General features: G+C 49.7%; 1 protein-coding gene across 5 annotated transcripts in view; it reads left to right on the forward strand.

Moving 5' to 3' along the window:
- MECR (mitochondrial trans-2-enoyl-CoA reductase) overlaps positions 1-15,118 on the forward strand; it is a 38,883-nt gene extending 23,765 nt beyond the window's left edge. The window contains exons 4-10 of one of the 5 annotated variants that reach the window (XR_012423416.1): positions 1,026-1,169; positions 3,515-4,602; positions 5,679-5,781; positions 7,107-7,180; positions 11,433-11,493; positions 11,677-11,749; positions 13,823-15,118. Coding sequence is in view for 2 of the 5 variants with exons in the window: in XM_005544186.5 (XP_005544243.3) it covers positions 1,026-1,169; positions 4,500-4,602; positions 5,679-5,781; positions 7,107-7,180; positions 11,433-11,493; positions 11,677-11,749; positions 13,823-13,980 (716 nt within the window). In the remaining 3 variants the exon portion in view is untranslated. Of the gene's footprint in view, positions 1-1,025; positions 1,170-3,514; positions 4,603-5,678; positions 5,782-7,106; positions 7,288-11,432; positions 11,494-11,676; positions 11,750-13,822 lie in introns of all 5 variants that reach the window. The other 4 variants (XR_012423412.1, XM_005544186.5, XR_012423414.1 and 1 more) reach the window with 4 other exon arrangements.
- The last annotated feature ends 5,871 nt before the right edge of the window (positions 15,119-20,989 follow it).

Consider the following 20,989-nt stretch of genomic DNA (forward strand, 5'->3'; position numbering starts at 1 on the left):
TCTTACCCTTAGATTGCAGCATTTTGAGGTCATTAACTCCCTGCATGGTGACATTAGCTAAATCTGATGGTAACTCAGAAAAGCAACCTCTCTGAGTTGCCCTTACAACAGTATTTGGCATTTTTTGTTTTGGTTTGTTTTTTGGTTTTTGGGTTTTTTTGAGACAGGGTCTTGCTGTGTCACCCAGGCTGGAGTGCAGTCACACAATCATAGCTCACTGTGTCCTTAAATTACTGGGCCCAAGCAATCCTCCCACCTAAGCCTCATGAGAAGCCAGGACTGCAGGGCATTATACCCAGTTAATTTTTTTTTTTTTTTTTTTTTTTTTTTTTTTTTTGTAGAGACAAGGTCTCACTATGTTGCCCCAGCTGGTCTTGAGCTCCTGGCCTCAAGCAGTCCTCCCACCTTGCCTCCCAAAGTGCTGAGATTATAGGCATGAGCCACCACACCCCATTTTTACTACATGTTTAAGATCAGAATAACTATCTAATTTGGGCCGGGCACAGTGGCTTATGTGTATAATCCCAGCACTTAGGGAAGCTGATGCAGGCGAATCACCTGAGACCAGGAGTTCAAGACCAGCCTGAGCAACAAGGCAAAACCTTGTCTCTACTACAAATAAATAAATTAGCCATGTATGGTAGTGCACGCCTGTAATCCCAGCGACTCAGGGGGCTGCAGTGTGAGAATCACTTGAACTCAGGAGGCGGAAGTTGCAGTGAGCCGAGATCTCGCCACTGTACTCCAGCCTGGGCTACAGACAGAGACTCTGTCTCTAAAAAAAAAAAAAAAAAAAAAAAAAATTAAAAAAATAACAATCTATTTTGCATAATTATCATGAGGATTCAGACATTCAGAGGAACATCCAGATTTTCTTCTTTTTCTAAACATCCTGGATGCTATCCTGGATGCTTCCAGTGGATACTATCCATTATCCTGGCTGCTCATTGGCCAAGGAGAGTGAGCTGGGGTTGAATGTGCTCAGGGCTCCTTCCTTATGATCCTGGTCTCATCCTCTGACTCAGGAACCTGGCGGACCGAGGCTGTGTTCAGCGAGGAAGCACTGATCCAAGTTCCAAGTGACATCCCTCTTCAGAGCGCTGCCACCCTGGGCGTCAATCCCTGCACAGCCTACAGGATGTTGATGGACTTCGAGCAGCTGCAGCCAGGTAGGAACCCGGAGTTAGGGGAGCAGGTCAGGGTCTCCCAACTAGGGTGCCACTCACATCCTGACCCCAAGGCCAGGAGAACTTGCAAGGTGGAGGTTTTGACGGGGTGATGGACCTCTCACCGGGGTGAATGTTGTTGCTTTCACGTAGAAAGATGTTAGCTTGGTTCCTAGGAAACATGCCGAAACCTCACGAGGAGTACACTCTCGAAAACTGCTGCAGGGTCACATTCCCTAGAGCTTGGGATTGAATTCTGTCATTCAGCAAAAATGTGTTGAGCTGTGTTAAGCTCTGGGATACAAAGCCAGACAAGATAGACACAGTCCCTGTGTTTTCAGTAAAACGCTGAACTTAGTGTTAATAATTCCACTCAGCGTTTACATAGCACTTTCCAGTTCATAGAAGTGCCTTGACAGGCATTATCCCCATTGAGTGCATTAAATCTTCAAAGCGTTGCAGTGAGGTTGGTACCATCATTGGTTAAGAGCTCAAGCTTTGGGCAGATAACCTGGATCTGACCCCAGGCTTTACCTTTCCCTGACTGTGAATTCGCCTCTCAAATCATCAGATTTTTCTTCTGTAAAATGGAGAATAAAGAACATGGAGGGTGAAACACTACAGCATAACACTTCACACAGTGCTGGGCATGCAGTGCAGAGACTGTCCACTGCTTTTATTCGTCTTCCCTTTCATAAATGGGAAAACTGAGGTCCAGAGAGGTAAACTATTTGCATGAGATCAGCCAGCAGGTAAATGACAAAGCCAAGTGTTTCATTTGGGTTTCCCTGAAAGCGGAGCCTAAGACCAGGACTGGGTGCAGACAGTTTGTTTCGGAAGCAGAAATGAGGGGGAGTGGGGAGAGTGAGACAGAGATGGAGGCAAAGCCCATGAAGCCCGGTTACTGCTATGGGCAACTACTGCTCAGGCTGTTTTTTTTGAGACGGAGTCTCACTCTGTCGCCCAGGCTGGAGTGCAGTGGCATGGGCTCACTGCAACCTCCGCCTCCCGGTTTCAAGGGACTATAGCTTGGGATTGCCACCACATCCAGCTAATTTTTGAATTTTTAGTAGAAACAGGGTTTCACCATATTGGCCAGGCTCGTCTTAAGCTCCTGACCTTGTGATCCGCCCACCTCAGTCTCTCAAAGTGCTGGGGTTACAGACATGAGCCACCCCCCCCACTGGCCTGCTCAGTCTTGCTGGGGGCCCTCTGAAGACTCTCATAGAACCCACCACAGAATTAACCCTTAAGGCCGGGCATGGTGGCGGCGCCTGTGATCCCAGCTACTCAGGAGGCTGAGGCAGGAGAATCGCTTGAACCCGGGAGGCAGAGGTTGCAGTGAGCCAAGATTGTGCCACTGCACTCCAGCCTGGGCGACAGAACAAGACCCATCTCAAAAAAGAAAAACTAACCCTTGAATGATGAGTTTTCCACTAATTCTCACACCCCATTGTTTAAGGGTCACCCTAAGGGCATTAACTTTCTGGGCTTCCTCTGCACACCGTGCACATCCGTGAGGCGCAGTGGCTGTAGAACTCACCCAAGCCACCTCTCATGCCAGTGAGGAAACTGAGGCCCAGAGCTGTTGGAGTGTGATGAAACATGGTGCCCAGCCACTGTCCAAGGCCTGGCTGAAAGCCGATGCCAGTTCCCACAAAGAGAAATATAGGTTTCTCACAACTATGACAGAGGGGTCCTGGGAGCGTTTGGTAGAAAAAGACAGTGGCTGTGACCAGGGACCTTTGCTGGAGTCCTAGTGCAGCAGATGCTTTGTTTGCCTGCGTCCCATGCCCTAAAGCCACCTCCCATTTGGGCTGCAGCTGTGGTAACAGATCTAGGCATTTCAACGCTGCCCACCCTAAGTACCCACTGTGCACCTCTCCACTTTCCTGCCTCAAGGCTGATGTGGCCAGAACTGTTGAGTCAACTTAGGATCTTGACAAATGGTGAGAATTACATTTTACATTGTGATCAGTTTATACAAATAGGGACATATATATATATATATAATGGAAACCAAAGTTTCGTGAAATACCCTTACTATGTGTGACATACTCTGTTATTTTTTATTCTCCTCTCAATTTTAACTTTTAAAAAATGCTGCTTGCAGCCAACTAGATTGATTCATAATCCACTAGTGGGTGACAACCTGTACGTTGACCCCTGGTGAAGGAGAATGGGCATTCTTCTTCCAGGAAGTCCTCGATCTCTAGTTTCAGCCCATTGTGTGACAGATCCCTGCTGTCTCCCAAAAACCAGAAAGCATTTCAAAGTCAACAAAGCACTTTCCCGGACATGATGCATTTGACTCTAATCAGGGGCACTTTTTTTTTTTTTTTTCATAGAGAGAGTCTTGCTCTGTCGCCCAGGCTGGAGTACAGTGGCGTGATCTCGGCTCACGGCAACCTCCACCTCCCGGGTTCAAGCGATTCTCCTGCCTCAGCCTCCCTAGTAGCTGGGATTACATTTTAAGGGAAGGAAACTGAAGTTCACAGAGGTCATAACTTGCCCTGTCTGTTTAGTTACAATCATTGGTGAAACTGAGACTCATGCCCAGGTCCATCTCATTCCAGAGCCCACGTTTTTCCCAGCATGTCACACTGCCTTCCCCAATGGCCAGGTCCAAAGCTAAACCTGGGCTTTGCCACAAAACTGTAGGACCCTGTTTCAGGGGCTGCCAATTTCTCCAGCACAGCTCTAATCCCATTTCAAGGCAGTGCGCCTTTATTAAACACCGCGGAGGGGAATAGGGCATGGTCCTGCCCTCTCAAGAAGCTACAAGCTGTTCATAGAAATGGACCTATATACAACAAAGTATAAGACTAAGACGGGGCAGACCATGGTATGTGCATTAATACAGAGGCCCACAGAGCACTTTGGGAGCACATAGAGGGGAAAATCCAGGAAGGCTTCATGAAGGCTACACTTGAGCTGCACTTCAAAGGATCTACAGGATTTTAATAGGAAGGAAGAGAGGAGGGAAACATTGCAAACCAAGGAAATAACCTAAGCAAAGACCTGAGGACATAAAAGTTGGGAGGGTTATGAAGGCTATAAAATCTTTTCCATAGCAGGGCAGGGTCTAAATTATGTCCAGTGTAGATGCTGAGTTACCAAGTCCTGGGAGGCATCGTGAGTGTTGTGGAAGTTTAAGAGGCATTAGGGGAACAGTGAGAAACAATGTAAGCTCTGAGAAGACTCAGCAGCCAGGTCCTGGGTCCCTGTTGAGCCTGAGGACTCCCTTGCCTACAGTAGGATCCCTGGCTGGAAGCCTTTGATCTATTGCAGATCTATACAGGGCTTGATTTGGTTCTCTTCCCGGCTCCACAGGGGATTCTGTCATCCAGAATGCATCCAACAGCGGAGTGGGGCAAGCAGTCATCCAGATCGCCGCAGCCCTGGGCCTAAGAACCATCAATGTGGTCCGAGACAGGTGCGAGGGGAGGAGGCTCCATCCCAGACCACGACTTCGGCCTTTCCCACCTCCCATCCCTGCGGTGCCCACTTGTACACCAGAGGGCGCCCTTGCACAAGCATAAACTGGCCTTAGGTGTCACTAACAGGGTTGGTGGCTGAAACAGATGAGTCAGCCCTAAGAAATGAAGTCCAGCTGGCTTTTGGTGATAGGATGAGTGAATCTGAAATGTAAAGAGAGGGCAGGAAGGAGGTGGAGACTGCTCTTACTGAACAGCTAAGACTTTCTGAGACTCTTGGCTTGTGATAACCTCATGTTTTCAAAACCCCAGTTCATATTTGGTAATGTTTTGAGCTGTATTATTCTTTCTGTGAGCCGTCTAACCCAAGGCCCCTTTACCCTTGCTTTTGTGTGGTACTTGGAAGTGCACTAAATACAGATAGGAAGGAGACAGAGGCAGGTTTATCATCTGTCTTTTACAGATGAGGAAACTGAAGTTTCAGAGAGCAGCTTGCCCTGGAAGACACAGCAAGTCAGTAACAGACTCGGTTTCCTCACTCTCCATCGTATCGTCCAGTTTCTCTAAGCCTCACTGTTCATGAATGTGGCTGTGGCTGTCATGGAAGCCCAGTCTTAGTATAATTGACACCAGCTTCATTCAGTTCCTCACTTGTACTAACAAAAATCATTCCGTTTGCCTTAACCAAAGAGACCCAGGACCACTCCCGGGCTAGAGTGTGCACAACACTCTGAAGAGCCCTTGAAAAGAGGGGGAAGTGGAGTTTGTCTTTTCAGAGGAAGAAATCAGGAAGTTAAGTGACTTCTCCCTGGGCACAGATGGCTTCTAGCACTATTGAGCTGTCAGGGCCTGTGGAAGCCACCCAGTCTCACTCTGTTTCCAGTGAGGAGACAGCCAAGAGCTATTGAAGCCGGATGAAATTAGGTGGCTGGTCCCTGCTCAAGCCTGGCTTAAACCTAACCCCAGCTTCCTGCAAAAAGAAGCATGGGTTCTCCCAGCTGTGGTAGAGGGGTCCTGGGAGACTTTGGTGGAAAAAGCCGGCAGATGTGACCAGGGAACTATATTTGGTTTCCAGACCTGATATCCAGAAGCTGAGTGACAGACTGAAGAGTCTGGGGGCTGAGCATGTCATCACAGAAGAGGAGCTAAGAAGGCCCGAAATGAAAAACTTCTTTAAGGTACCTAGTAAGAGGGACATTGCCCCTCCAGTCCATGCACATCTCCCTGAAGAAAGTTGACATGCATTAGAGAAGCTGGGGACTGGCACCATTGTTCCTCTCTGGAAACCTCCCTTTGCCTCTTCTTGGTTGGTTAAAGCCCATTCCCCCAGCCAGGCGGCAAGCAGCATGCATTGAGTGCCCAGATGCTGGGAGGGAGGCACGAGAAACAGAGTTTAGGAAACCCAATGTGACTTGCAGTTTTAAACATTTGTGGTGGGCCATGTCAGCCCACATGTGTGACTCTAAGAACTGGCAGGAGAGGACCTGAGGAAACAGAGACACAGAAAGAGAAAGGAAAGAAGTAACCTTTCCCAACTACCTGCCTTAATTTTATCTGATAATTTCCACAAAAGCTATTCAAAAGAATTGCTATCTGTTTTACTTAGAAAAGAGGAAGTGCTTAACCAAAATCATATAGTTTATAAGGGGGAGAGTCAGAGCTGGCCTCAGTCTCTCTGAACTGAAAGCCTCTTAACCTTCAAGAACCTCCACCCTACAACATGCCTAGTAAGTGACCAGACCCTCAGCCCCTTTTTACTGAACCATCAGGAGGAACCAAAGACACACACTCAAGAGCGTGCACTTCTTGCAAACATTTCTGAAGCAGTAGATCAGCATATATAATATTAGCCAAGTCACAAGGACTGAAAAGGGGAGCACACAGGGAGCCGAAGCCCACCAAACTGCATGCAGATGCCCTTTGCCTATTCTTTCCCAGAGAAGATGAGTTCTGCCAGATCCTAAAATGGACAACAGGATTAAGTTGCTACAGAAAAGGCCCTTCTTGGCCAGATGAGGTGGCTCATGCCTGTAATCCCAACACTTTGGGAGGCCAAGGCAGGCGGATTGCTTGAGTCTGAGAGTTTGAGGCTAGCCTGAGCAACATAGTGAGACCTCTGTCTCTACAAAAAAATTTTTAATTATCTGGGCATCATGATACACATCTGCAGTCCCAGCTACTCGGGAGGCTGAGGTGGGAGGATTGCTTGAGCCTGGGAGGGTGAGGTAGCAGTGAGCCATGATTGCACCACTGCACTCCAGCCTGGGTAACAGAGCGAGACCCTGTCTTAGGAAGAAAAAGAAAAAAGAAAGAAAAGACCCTTCCTAAGCAGAGAAAAAGGTGAGTTCAAAGGCATAAACACATACACACGTGCATGCACGCAAACAAAGGCATAAACATCTCATTTTATTTACTCCCTCCTTCTAACACAGCACTTGGGCAAGCTTCAGACCCCACATGTAGAGGGGGGTCGCTCCCTCACGGCACTTTTGTTGCTTTCCAGGACATGCCCCAGCCACGGCTTGCTCTCAACTGTGTCGGTGGGAAAAGCTCCACAGAGCTGCTGCGGCAGTTAGTGTAAGTCCCTTGGGCCTGCAGGTCCAGCTCGCCGGAACTCTCCAGGTCTTTAGCTGGGATGACCATCAAGTGACCGAGTCCCAGTGGCCAGTTCAAGCCAAGACCAGGTCAGCACAATGTTGAGTGGAAACTAGGACCAAAGTCATCCAGCTATTTGGGCACTGCTTTCTCAGCCTCCTCCTTTGTAGATGACCAAAAGGCCTATCCAGCTTTATTTTTCCAGGGGACCCCAGAAGTAGACTGCTAAGCTGTCTGCCATAGAGGAATAGTCAAGGATTTATAACCTAGGGATGTCTGAAAAAGTCACTTAGTCCTAGCTTATTTAACCTTCCAAATTTGTACTAGCTTTTAAAATAGATTCTAATTTTAAAGGGAACATTATGCTTATTACAAAACATTTTGAAAACATGTAAAAGTGCAAAGGAAAACTTAAGCATAAAAGTTTCCTGTTGGCTGGGACTGTGGCTCATGCCTATTATCCCAGTACTTTGGGAGGCCAAGGAGAAAGCATCACTTGAGGCCAGGAGTTCGAGATCAGCCTGGGTAACACAGTGAGACCCGATCACTACAAAAAAATTTTTGATTTTTTTTTTTAAGTTACCTGGCTAGGCATGGTGGTTCATGCTTATAAAATCCCAACAAGACGAGCAGATCACTTGAGGTCAGGAGTTTAAGACCAGCCTGGCCAACATGGCGAAACTCCATCTCTACTAAAAATACAAAAAAAACTAGCTGGGCGTGGTGGCAGGCATCTGTAATCCCAGCTACTCAAGAGGCTGAGGCATAAGAATCATTTGAATCCAGGAGGTAGAGGTTGCAGTGAGCTGAGATCACACCATTCTACTCCAGCCTGGGTGATAGAGGGAGATTCCATCTCAAAAAAGAAATAAAAGTTACCTATCACCCCACCACCAAGGGGGATAAGCCTTGTTGACAATATTAATGCATGTCCTTCCATTCTTCTTTCCTTTAATATAAGCTTCTAGGCCGGGCACGATGGCTCACGCCTGTAATCCCAGCACTTTGGGAGGCTGAGGCGGGCGGATCACGAGGTCAGGAGATCGAGACCATCCTGGCTAACACAGTGAAACCCCGTCTCTGCTAAAAATACAAAAAATTAGCTGGATGTGGTGGCGGGCGCCGTAGTCCCAGCTGCTGGGGAGGCTGAGGCAGGAGAATGGCGTGAACCTAGGAGGTGGAGCTTGCAGTGGGCTGAGATCGCACCACTGCACTCCAGCCTGGGCGACAGAGGGAGACTCCGTCTCAAAAATAAATAAATAAATAAAATAACCTTCTTGAGCTAGAGTGTGCGTAAAAAGACACTTCCTGACTAAAGCAGGAACCCCCTCAGTAGCACGGATTCAACTAGCACATACTTGCTGAGCACTTACTAGCTACCAGGCACAGAGAGGGCCGTGGCACTGATGCGCCCTCTGAGATCTCACAGGCTAGATGAGCAGGCGAGTCACGTGGCCAGAGCGCTGTGGTGAGTATTCATCATGCACCAGAGTGTGCAGTGCTTGACTTACCCCTCCCACAACCACCTAGACAGGGGGTGCAGTTCTAATCTCTGTTTTATACTTTTCAAAAATGAGGCCCAGGCCGGGTGCAGTGGCTCATGCATGTAAACCTAGCACTTTGGGAGGCCGAGGCAAGTGGATCACCTGAGGTCAAGAATTCGAAACCAGCCTGGCCAACATGGTGAAACCTCGTCTCTACTAAAAATACAAAAATTAGCCAGGCATGGTGTTAGACACCTGTAATCCCAGCTACTTGGGAGGCTAAGGCAGGAGAATCGCTTGAACCCAGGAGGTGAAGGTTGCAGTGAGCCAAGATCATGCCATTGCATTCCAGCCTGGGCTTCAGAGACAGACTGTGTCTCAAAAAAAAAAAAAAAAAAAAAAGGCTCAAAGAGGTCAGGTACCTGGCCCAAAGTCTAGTCAGCAGGAGAGCCAGGCTTGACCCCACATTTGAGCACACCGCTTCAGCCCTATACCTGACAGCCCCGGTGGCAGACCTCAATCCCAATGTCATTGCAGGAGGAAGCGTTGTGCAGTGGTTATGAGTGTAGGCACTGGAGTCAGAATGACTGGGTTCAAGCCCCAGCTCTGTCTGTGACTTACTAGCTGTGGGCCTATGGAAAGTTAGGCAGTACGTGAAAAGCAATCCAGGCCTCCATCTCTTCATCTTTAAAATGGGGGTTTTATAAACCCTCTGCCTCTGAAGGGTAATCTAACACAGGGGCCCCCACGCCTCAGACCAATGCCAGTTCGTGGCCTGTTAGGAACCAGGTCACGCAGCAGGAGGTGAGCGGGGGGTGAGCGAGCGTGGCTCCCTGAGCTCTGTCTCCTGACAGATCAGCAGCAACATTCGATTCTCATAGGCCTGTGAACCCTGTTGTGAACCACGCATGCAAGGGATCCAGGTCCCGTGCTCCTTATGAGAATCTAATGCCTGAGGATCTGAGGTGGAACAGTTTCATCCCAAAACCATCTTCCCTCCTCCAGTCCATGGAAAAATTGTCTTCCATGAAACCGGTCCTGGTGCCAACAAGGTTAGGGACCACTGGTCTAAAGGACACTGGGTGATATACAAATTGCTGTACAAATGATGGATGGGCTTCAGCTTTCTCATCTCTAAAACAAGGTTGTTACGAGGATTCCCTGAGGCAGTACATGCAAAATGCTTAGAACTGTGCCTGGCACATAGTAGCAGCCTGGTAAGTGTTAGCTACTAGTCTGATTAGACCAAGTGCAGCAGGGATACAGAAGAGAGAGGGCTTGGCTCCCAGGAGCTACTTTCTACAGCAGGTGGCAGTCGAGGGGCACTTAAGACCAAACTACCCAGCAGCCTCAGGGACAGAAGTACCTGCCCTAGGACAGCAGCTCCTTCCATTCGGTAGTTTTCAAAGTCTACCTTGTATTGTCCCCAAATGTGCTTGAAGTCATCCTTGATCAACAGACTCCTAGAAGAGCCAGGGAGTGGGGAGGGGAACACAGGTTAAGTCAAGCATGTGAACTCCAGGCTTATGCACTTAGAAATTACATTAGCTTCACTCCCGTATGTCAGCTGACGTCGGGGTGTGGGTGTCAGACAGCAGGTACTGAGAAGGCACCTCCTGCAGTGAGAGGATGCTTGTCATTGTTCCCTCCACCATCCACATCACTCCTTATCTGTAGATATCTGTAGAGCTGTTTCCTCACATTGATTCTTAGAATGAGCATTGACAGATGAAGAGATGAGGTCTGGGCCATTTTCACTGCATCACCCAAGGTCGGACACCTGTAGTGAAAGCAGAGCCAAGGCTGAACTCAGGCCTCGAGCTCATCTGGGGAGAGCAAGTTTCTTTTCAGCACTTAATCAAAGCCTGACTGGTTGGGTTAGATCAGTGGATTCCCAACCCTGGCTAAACATCCAAGTCATCCAGATGGGGGGTGTGTGTGTGTTTAATATACATTCTTGTATCCTGATTCATTGGGTCTGGGATTGGACCTAGGAATCTGGTTTGTTGTTTTGTTTTATACTGAGACAGTCTCACTGTGTTGCCTAGGTTGGAGTGCAGCAGTGCAATCTCAGCTCACTGCAGCCTCAACCTCCCAGTCTCAAGTGATCCTCCCACCTCAGCCTCCTGAGTGGGACCACAGGCATGTACCACCATGCGCAGCTAACTTTTTTTATTATTATTTGTAGACACAGGGTCTCACTGTGTTGCCCAGGCTGGTCTCAAACTCCTGGGCTCAGGCAATCCTCCCACCTTGGCCTCCCAAAGCGCTGGTATTACAGGTGTGAGCTGCCATCCCCAGCATTTATTTATTTATTTATTTTCTGAGATAGGGTCTCACTCTGTTGCCCAGGCTAGGGTGCAGTAGTGTGATCAGGGCTCACTGCAGCCTCACTTTCATGCCCTCAAGTGATTCTCCCACCTCAGCCTCCCAAGAAGCTGAGACTACAGGCATGCCACCTTGCCCGGCTAATTTTTTGTACTTTTTTAATAGAGATGGGGTCTCCTTTTGTTGCCTAAGCTGGTCTTGAACTCCTGGGCTCAAGTGATCCACCTGCCTCAGCCTCCCAAAGTGCTGGAATTATAGGCATGAGCCACTGCACCCAGCCGGAATCTGTATTTTTCAACCTTCCCCAGAGATTCTGAGAGCAGGGTTTAGGAACCAGGGTTGAAGCAGAAGCACCATAGCAGGTTCAGGAAGGGCTCTGTCTCTGCTTTGCACCCAGTCTTTGTTCTCTTTGGACTCTTTAGGCGTGGAGGAACCATGGTAACCTATGGGGGGATGGCCAAGCAGCCCGTCATAGCCTCTGTGGTAAGCTGGGTCGGAGGGAGGCATGCCTGGAGCCGGGCCGGACACCTCAGCCAGGCCACATCCCCTGGCACGACAGCTGTCTAAACTTAGGCAATGCCCCGTCCCTGGAGGGGAGTCTGTACCCTTACGCGATGCCTGAAGTTCTTGCCCTCAGAGCCCAGCATGTCCTTCCTGTGTCCGCAGAGCCTGCTCATTTTTAAGGATCTCAAACTTCGGGGCTTTTGGTTGTCCCAGTGGAAGAAGGACCACAGTCCAGGTGAGTGCACGGCCCAGTGCAAGGAGTCACAGATGAGGGCAGTGCCTAAAAATGGCAGCAGAAATTACCAGCTACTGAGCCCTGGAGGGGTGATTGGGTCCCCAGTCCCACAGAAGGATCAAAGAGAATAGCCTTAGGCCAGCTACAGTCAGCAAATAGTTATTGGACTAAACTAGGTTAGTCTTAGGGGCACAGAACAAAACAGACACTGCCCCCATCCTGAAGAGCTGACAGTGGGGAAAGATGGATAGCAAAGTAGAGAGAATAGACTCTGGAGCCAGCCTGCCTGGGTTCAAATCTGCTTCCACACTACTGGGTAGAGGTTCTGCCTAGACAGTGGTGGGACCCTGGGCAAGTTACTTAATCTCTGCCTCAGTTTAAATTCATAAGTTTAAACTCTTGTTAGCCGTGTTTGACAGAGGAGGAAATCGAGGTTCAGAGTGGTTAAGTAGTATGCCCAAAGTCACCTCCCCACGGGGAGGGATGCAGCCAGGATGTGAACAGATCATCTCCTGTTCGTCTCCTGGAGGACTGGCTCCCTAGAGTGGGATCTCCAAACTCAGGATGAAGAATAACATGGGATTATCCAAGTGAAGGGGAGGAAGGTGGTGGCGTGAATACAGTGTTTCAGGCAGAAAAAATCGAAAATCGTATGTGCACTGAAGTGCTTCCGAGCGACCTGGAGTGCTAGATCTGAGCTGGGGCTGAGAAATTGGGTGAGTGGGTTGTGACCAGGTTACAAAAGGCCTTATAAACCTGATTAAGGCATTCAGACTCACTGGGGTTTTTTTGCTGTTTTGGGAGGTTATTTGTTTTGAGACAAGGTATCGCTCTGTTGCCCTGGCTGGAGTGCAGTGGTGTGTTCACAGCTCACTACAGCCTCAACCTCCTCGGCTCAGGTGATCCTCCCCTCAGCCTCCCAAGTAGCTAGGACCACAGGCACATGCCACCATGTCCAGCTAGTTTTTGTATTTTTAGTAGAGATGGGGTTTCATCATGTTGCCCAGACTGGTCTCAAACTCCTGGGCTCAAGGGATCCACCCGCCTCAGCCTCCCAGAGTGCTGGGATTATAGGCATGATTTACCGCGCCCAGCCAAGACTCACTCTTTTTTTTTTTTTTTTGAGACGGAGTCTCGCTGTGTCTCCCAGGCTGGAGTGCAGTGGCGTGATCTCGGCTCACTGCAAGCTCCGCCTCCCGGGTTCACGCCATTCTCCCGCCTCAGCCTCCCAAGTAGCTGAGACTACAGGCGCCCGCCACCACGCCCGGCTAGTTTTTTGTATTTTTAGTAGAGACGGGGTTTCACCATGTTAGCCAGGATAGTCTTGATCTCCTGACCTTGTGATCCACCCGCCTCGGCCTCCCAAAGTGCTGGGATTACAGGCTTGAGCCACCGCGCCCGGCCGAGACTCACTCTTAAAGGCAACTGAGGAGCCACTGAAGTGTTTTAACCAGTAGATATGACTAGATTTGAAGGTTGAATGAATTTATGTCTATGGAAAAACACTTCTCAGCTAAGGCCTTCACTTCTCAACTTCCTGTACCATATAGGGTCCTTCAGAGGAGGCAGGCCCAGGGAGGGGATGTTGGTAGCCTCAGGTCGTGGGGTTCTAAGGGAGTCCTGGGCTCTCAGGGAGAGCTCCTTTTCCTGAGCAGAGCTCGACTGTTCCACATCACTTGGCATGCCAGGCACACCCACTCCCTCCCCGTGCCTCCTCTGGCCTCCCTGCCTCCGCCATCCTTCTCCTCTCACCATTCAGTGCTCCTGGCTCCACTGCGGCTAGGCTCTGTGAGTCTGTGCCATCTTAATCACCACTCTGAAGAGTGGTCTTTGCCTGCCTGCCCCTCAGACCGTAGAGCCACTCCTGTGTTCCTCTCTCCCCACCTGGACTTCACTGTCCTAAAGACAGGCAGGGACCAGGCTGCCTCCACAGCCACCCCATCCTTGGCACAGCCAGGACTCAGGGCTTTATTGGAGCTCGGTGCCAGCTCCTGTCCATAGGGCAGCCCCGTGCCACATCTCACCAATCTCCAGCTGCTGTTCCCCTGTCTGATTTCCTCCAACCTCCCGCAGACCAGTTCAAGGAGCTGATCCTCACACTGTGCGATCTCATCCGCCGAGGCCAACTCACAGCCCCTGCCTGCTCCCAGGTCCCGCTGCAGGACTACCAGTCTGCTTTGGAAGCCTCCATGAAGCCCTTCATGTCTTCAAAGCAGATTCTCACCATGTGATCATCCCAAAAGAGCCGGAGTGACGTGAGAGAGGAAGCAGATCTGAGGGGCTGGGTGCAGGCCCCTCAGTCGGGGTTCCCACCTTCCCCAGACTACTGCTCTCCTCACTGCCTCTTCCTATTAGGAGGATGGTGAAGCCAGCTGTGGTTTTCCCCAGGGCCAGCCTTAAGGTATCTAATAAAGTCTGAACTCTTCCTTCCAAAAAGTAGAAGTCATCCCTGTCAAGGACCGTCACTCTGCACTGGTCAGCTCACAGCACCAAGAGGCCCCCTTCCTGCTTTTCTGTCACGTGTTCCCCCAGTAATCATTTTCTGACCACCCTGAAAGCAAAGCCTGGGTGGACACTGCCAGGGCAAAGACCAGTAGGCCACCATCCCTGGCTTCAAGCTGCACAAGCCCACAGAGGAGGGTCCTGTAGAACGCGCGCTTTGCTGTGCTTCTCAGGAGTGTGCGGCCCAGTCCAGGGCTTCGGGAGGATCAGCTGCACGGAAGAGTCAATGCCAGGCTGAGGTCATCAGAGCCCTGAGGAACGAGGACGTGGGATCTCCACTGTCATGGAACTGCCGTTCTAACTGAAGACATAGACAGTATACCAGTGGTTCTCAACCAGAGGCAATTTTACCCCCAGGAGACATTTGACAATGTCTAGGAATATTTCTGGCAGTCACAGCTTGGGGAGGAGGTTGCTACTGGCATCTAGCAGGCAGAGTGAGTACTGCTGTTAAACCCACCACAGGACACGCAACAGCCTCCTGCAACAAAGAATTACCCAAGGCCTGGCGCGGTGGCTCACACCTGTAATACCAGTACTTTGGGTAGCCAAGGCGAGCGGATCACTTGAGCCCAGGAGTTCAAGGTCAGCCTAGGCAACATGGTGAAACGCCATCTCTACAAAAAATACAAACATTAGCCACCCGTGGTGCTGTGCACCTGTAGTCTCAGCTACTCGGGAGGCTGAGGTGGGAGGATCACCTGAGCCTGGGAGGTCTAGACTGCAGTGAGCCATGATCATGCCACTGCACTCCAGCCTAGGCGACAGAGCAAGACCCTATCTCAAAAAAAAAAAAAAATTCAGCTCCCAAATGTTCAATGTTCATGAGGTCATTGATAAACCCTGCATTAAACAGTCTCACAGTAATTGCCATAGTGACTAATGCTGTAAAGAAGATCTGTGGGGTGCTGTAAGAGCAGAATGAAGATCTTGCCCTAGGCCCCAGGGTCAGGGGTATGCTTCTGTGAAGTTTGAAGGTGGGCCCTGACAAATGAGTGAGCTTTATTCAGGCCGAGAGAAGAGCTTGACATGTGACATACTGGTATTTGCTTCACGATTCATTTGCTCAAAGCAAAGAACAGAGGCTTCAGGGTGTCTCCCTTATCACCTGGCCCTCTGTACCCAGCACTCAGGAGCCTCATTTAGGACTCATTTATTGAGTGCCTAGTGTGTGCCCAAAGCTAAGGATACCAATGAAAGAAGTGCTGCTGGCCCTCAGGTTGCTTAGCCTAGTGTAAGATTGACCAGTACAGTGTAATGATGAGGTCACTGACATGGAGGTGTTCAGAGGGCCTTGGGAGGACACACAGGGGCCCCAGTTCTGCCTGAGGGTATCAAGGAAGGATTCCTAGAGGAGGTATCTTCTACAGCCAGTCTTGAATACCGAGCAGGAAACTGCATATCAAGCAAAGCCAACAGCACATATGAGAGTTCAGAGGCCTGAGAGCCTGGCACTCAGGGAACTGCAGTCAAGTGTAGCTGCTGCCTTAGACATGGAGGAAATGTGGGAACTGAGGTGGGAGACATGGGCGAGGGTCAGATCACAAAGGACCATGATGTCAGGACTTACCCTGAAGCCCTAGGGAGGTACCAAGGGATTTTAGGAGTGGAGCAATATGGAAAAAACTGGCTCAGAAGGTTTTATTTATTTATGTATTTATTTTATTTATTTATTTATTTATTTATTTTTGAGACAAAGTCTCACCCTGTAGCCCGGGCTGGTGTGCAGTGGGGTGATCTCGGCTCTCTGCAGCCTCCACCTCCCAGATTCAAGTGATTCTCCTACCTCAGCCTCCCGAGTGGCTGAGACTACAGGCGCATGCCACCACACCCGGCTAATTTTTGTATTTTTAGTAGAGACGGGGTTTCACCATGTTGGCCAGGCTGGTCTTGAACTCCTGACCTCGTGATCCACCCACCTCGGCCTCCCAAAGTGCTGGGATTACAGGCGTGAGCCCCCGCGCCCAGCCGGAAGTTTTAATTGCGTGCCAATTTGCACACAGACTCCCAGCATAATCATCTTTTCTTTGGGAGCATCTTGTGTGTCCGCTGGAAAAAAGGACTCAGCTTCAGCCTGGGGCTGGGAAAGGTCTGCATTGCCCTCTGGGGAAAATTTGCCACCTTCTGGGCTCAAGATCAGCCCCAACTCTTTCCTGTTCCCTGTCCTCTAAGTTAATGGGACAAGTGATTATACAGATGATCAATGCAGGCAAGTGAAAAAAGCCTGAGAAGGAGGGAAGGCTGCCAGAGGCCACAGGAGTAAAATTAAGATTAGGTTCTTTTAGGCCAGGTGAGGTGCCTCACATCTATAATTAGCAGGGCGTGGTGGTGTGTGCCTGTAGTTCCAGCTACTCAGGAGGCTGAGGCAGGAGAATCACTTGAACCTGGGAGGCAGAGGTTGCAGTGAGCTGAGATCGTGCCACTGCACTTCAGCCTGGGCAAGAGAGAGAGACTCTGTCTCAAAAAAAAAAAAAAAGGATTATTCCAGGGGAATCCGTAAGGTTGGGGTTTAGGGAGAGTGGTGAGCCTGAGTCCTGGTGAAGGAGCAGGCCCCTGGTGCCCACTCTAAGAGTAGGCATACAGGAATGTAAGTAACACCATGCTTCAAGATCTGGAGGAACATGCAGAATGTCCTGAGAAGAGTGAAGGCAATGATTCCTTGTACCTTTAGGGGTCTGGAGGTGACATTTGGACTGATCTTTAAAGGATGATTATAATTTACTCAGGGAAGGGTGACAAGCATTACAGACTAAGAGACCATATTAGGCAGTTGTAGAAACAGGGCATTTATGTTAGAACTGTTTCATTTTCCCCATTCTCTTCCTGAGAATTAAAACCTACCACTTTTAGGTGGGTATATAGTAGGCCGGAATAAACACCGTTTCTCTGCATCCCTTGCAGCTAACAAGATCTGCCCCAAGTGATGTAAGCAGAGGTGTTAGGTGTCAGTTTCTTAAGAACCTCTTTTTTTTTTTTTTTTTTTTAATGGAGAAATGGGGTCTTGCTCTGTCACCTAGGTTGGAGTGCAGTGGCACAATCTCGGCTCACGCCAACTTCCACCTCCCAGATCCAAGCAATTCTCCTGCTTCAGCCTCCCAAGTAGCTGGGATTACAGGTGCCCGCCACCACGCCCAGCTAGTTTTTGTATTTTTAGTAGAAACAGCGTTTCCCCTTGTTGGAAAGGCTGGTCTTGAACTCCTGACCTTAGGTGATGATCCGCTGGCCTCTGCCTCCCAAAGTGCTGGGATTACAGGTGTAAACCACTGTGCCCAGCCCAGGAACCTCTTTAAAATATAGCTGGCCTGCATCCTGCAACCTTTTTCTTCCCCTTCCCCTTCCACCTTCCTTATAGCTGGATATACAGACGTGATTCCTGGAGTTTACCCAGCCATCTTTGACTATGTTAAGAATGGGACAGCAGGTCAGGTGCGGTGGCTTATGCCTGTAATCCCAACACTTTGGGAGACCAAGGCAGGTGGATCACGAGGTCGAGAGATCAAGAATATCCTGGCCAAGATGGTGAAACCCCATCTCTATAAAAATACAAAAATTAGCCGGGCATGGTGGCGGGCATCTGTAATTTCAGCTACTCAGGAAGCTGAGCCAGGAGGCTGGGAGGTGGAGGTTGCAGGGAGCCAAGATCCCACCACTGCACTCCAGCCTGGTGACAGAGCAAGACTCCCTCTCAAAAAAAAAAAAAAAAGCTGGGCGCGGTGGCTCACGCCTGTAATCCCAGCACTTTGGGAAGCGTAGGCGGGCAGATCACTTGAGCCCAAGAGTTCGAGACCAGCGTGGGCAACATGAGGAGACCCCATCTCTACAAAAATACAAAAATTGCCTGGGCATGGTGGCTCACACCTGTAACCCCAGCCCTTTGGGAAACTGAGGCAGGCAGATCACCTGAGGTCAGTTCGAGACCACCCTGGCCAACATGGTGAAATCCCATCTATACTAAAAATATAAAAATTAGCCAGATGCAGTGGCTCACACCTATAATCCCAGCACTTTGGGAGGCCGAGGCAGGCAGATCACCTGAGGTCACTTCGAGACCACCCTGGCCAACATGGTGAAACCCCGTCTCTACTAAAAATACAAAACTTAGCTGGGAGTGGTGGTGCACGCCTATCATCCCAGTTTTTCAGGAGGCTGAGGCAGGAGAATCGCTTGAACTCAGCAGGTGGAGGTTGCAGTGAGTCGAGATCGCGCCATTGCACTCCAACCTGGGCAACAAGAGTGACTCTCCTTCTCATACAAAAAACTTAAAATAAAATAAAAATTAGCCAGGCATGGTGGTGGGTGCCTGTAATCCCAGCTACTAAGGAGGCTGAGGCACAAGAATCGCTTGAACCTGGGAGGCGGAAGTTGCAGTGAGCTGAGATCTCACCACTGCACTCCAGCCTGGGTGACACAGCAAGACTCCGTCTCAAAAAAAAAAAAAAAAAAAAATTACCCAGACTTAGTGGCGTGTGCCTGTAATCTCAGCTATTTGGAGGCTGGGGTGGCAGGATCACTTGAGCCCAGGACGTCAAGGTCTCGGTGAGCTGAGATCAAGATCAAGCCACTACACTCCAGCCTGGGCATCAAAGCAAGACTCTGTCTCAAAAAAAATTCAGACTGAATAATCTCTGTGGAGCTGGGACAGCTCTCCTGGCCCACTAAGTAAATACATTCCCTTTTTTTTTTTTTTCGAGATGGTGTCTCGCTCTGTCACCCAGGCTGGAGCGCAGTGGCATGATCTTGGCTCACTGCAACCTCCGCCTCCTGAGTTCAAAGGATTCTCCTGCCTCAGTCTCCCAAGTAACTGGGACTATAGGCGCATGCCACCCTGCCTGGCTAATTTTTCATATATATGTGTGTGTGTATGTATGTGTGTGTGTGTGTGTAGAGACAGGGTTTCACCGTGTTAACCAAGATGGTCTCGATCTGACCTCATGATCCGCCTGCCTCAGCCTCCCAAAGTGCTGGGATTACAGGCATGAGCCACCGTGCTGGGCCAATATATTTCTTTTAAATGGCTAAAGGAGGAATTCCTGGCTCCAGGAAATTAAAAGAAGACAAAAAGGCCGGGCACAGTGGCTCACACCTGTAATCCCAGCACTTTGGAAGGCCGCGGCCGGCAGATCACCTGAGGTTGTGAGTTCGATACCAGTCTGACCAACATGGAGAAACCCTGTCTCTACTAAAAATACAAAATTAGGCCAGGCGCGGTGGCTCACACCTGTAATCCCAGCACTTTGGGAGACCGAGCGGGCGGATCATGAGGTCAGGAGATCGAGACCATCCTGGCTAACACAGTGAAACCCGTCTCTACTAAAAAATAGAAAAAATTAGCCTGGCGTGGTGGCGGGTGCCTGTAGTCCCAGCTACTTGGGAGGCTGAGGCAGGAGAATGGCGTGAACCCGGGAGGCGGAGCTTGCAGTGAGCCGAGATCGTGCCACTGCACTCCAGCCTGGGCGACAGAGCGAGACTCCGTCTCAAAAAACAAACAAACAAACAAAAAAATTAGCCGGGCATGGTGACTCATGCCTTTAATCCCAGCCACTTGGGAGGCTGAGGCAGGAGAATCACTTGAACCTGGGAGGCGGAGGTCACAGTGAGCCGAGATGGCACCATTGCACTCCAGCCTGGGTAACAAGAATGAAACTGTGTCTCAAAAAAAAAAAAAAAGACAAATAGGCATTACCTGCTAAAACAAAGCTTGAGCATTATCTGAAGCCCTGTGGCTTCCTGACTTCTGGAACCATCCACCCGGTGACTACCTATAGTTGCTGCCATAATATTGGTAAATGGAAGCCGGGCGCAGTGGTTCATGCCTTTAATCCTAACACTTTAGGAGGCCAAGGCGGGCAGATAGCCTCAGGTCAGGAGTTCAAGACCAGCCTGAGCAACATGGAGAAATACTGTCTCTACTAAAAATACAAAATTAGCTGGGTGTGGTGGCGCATGCCTGTAATCCCAGGTACTCGGGAGGCTGAGGCAGGAGAATCACTTGAACCTGGGAGGTGGAGGTTGCGGTGAGCCAAGATCACACCATTGCACTCCAGCAATGAACAAAACTCCGTCTCAAAAAAAAAAAAAAAGAAAAAATGTATATATTGGTAAATGGAGGCCGGGTGTAGTGGTTCACGCCTGTAATCCCAACATTTTGGGAGGCCAAGGCAAATGGATCATTTGAAGTCAGGAGTTTGAGACCAGCCTGGCTGAAATAGTTAAACTCCGTCTCTACTAAAAATACAAAACTTAGGCCGGGCGCGGTGGCTCAAGCCTGTAATCCCAGCACTTTGGGAGGCCGAGACGGGCGGATCACAAGGTCAGGAGATCGAGACCATCCTGGCTAACACGGTGAAACCTCGTCTCTATTAAGAAATACAAAAAACTAGCCGGGCGAGGTGGCGGGCGCCTGTAGTCCCAGCTACTCGGGAGGCTGAGGCAGGAGAATGGCGTGAACCTGGGAGGCGGGGCTTGCAGTGAGCTGAGATCCGGCCACTGCACTCCAGCCTGGGTGACAGAGCGAGACTCCGTCTCAAAAAAAAAAAAAAAAAAAAAAAAAAAAAACAAAACTTAGCCGGGCATGGTGGCAGGCACCTGTAATCCCAGCTCCTTGAGATGGTGAGATGGTGAGGTAGGAGAATTGCTTGAACCCAGGAGGTGGAGGTTTCAGTGAGCCAAAATTGTACCACTGCATTCCAGCCTGGGCAACAGAGTGAGACTCCGTTTCAAAAAAAAAAAAAAGTAAAC

This window comes from Macaca fascicularis, chromosome 1 (assembly GCF_037993035.2).
Source record: "Macaca fascicularis isolate 582-1 chromosome 1, T2T-MFA8v1.1".
NCBI classification, from domain to species: Eukaryota; Metazoa; Chordata; class Mammalia; order Primates; family Cercopithecidae; genus Macaca; species Macaca fascicularis.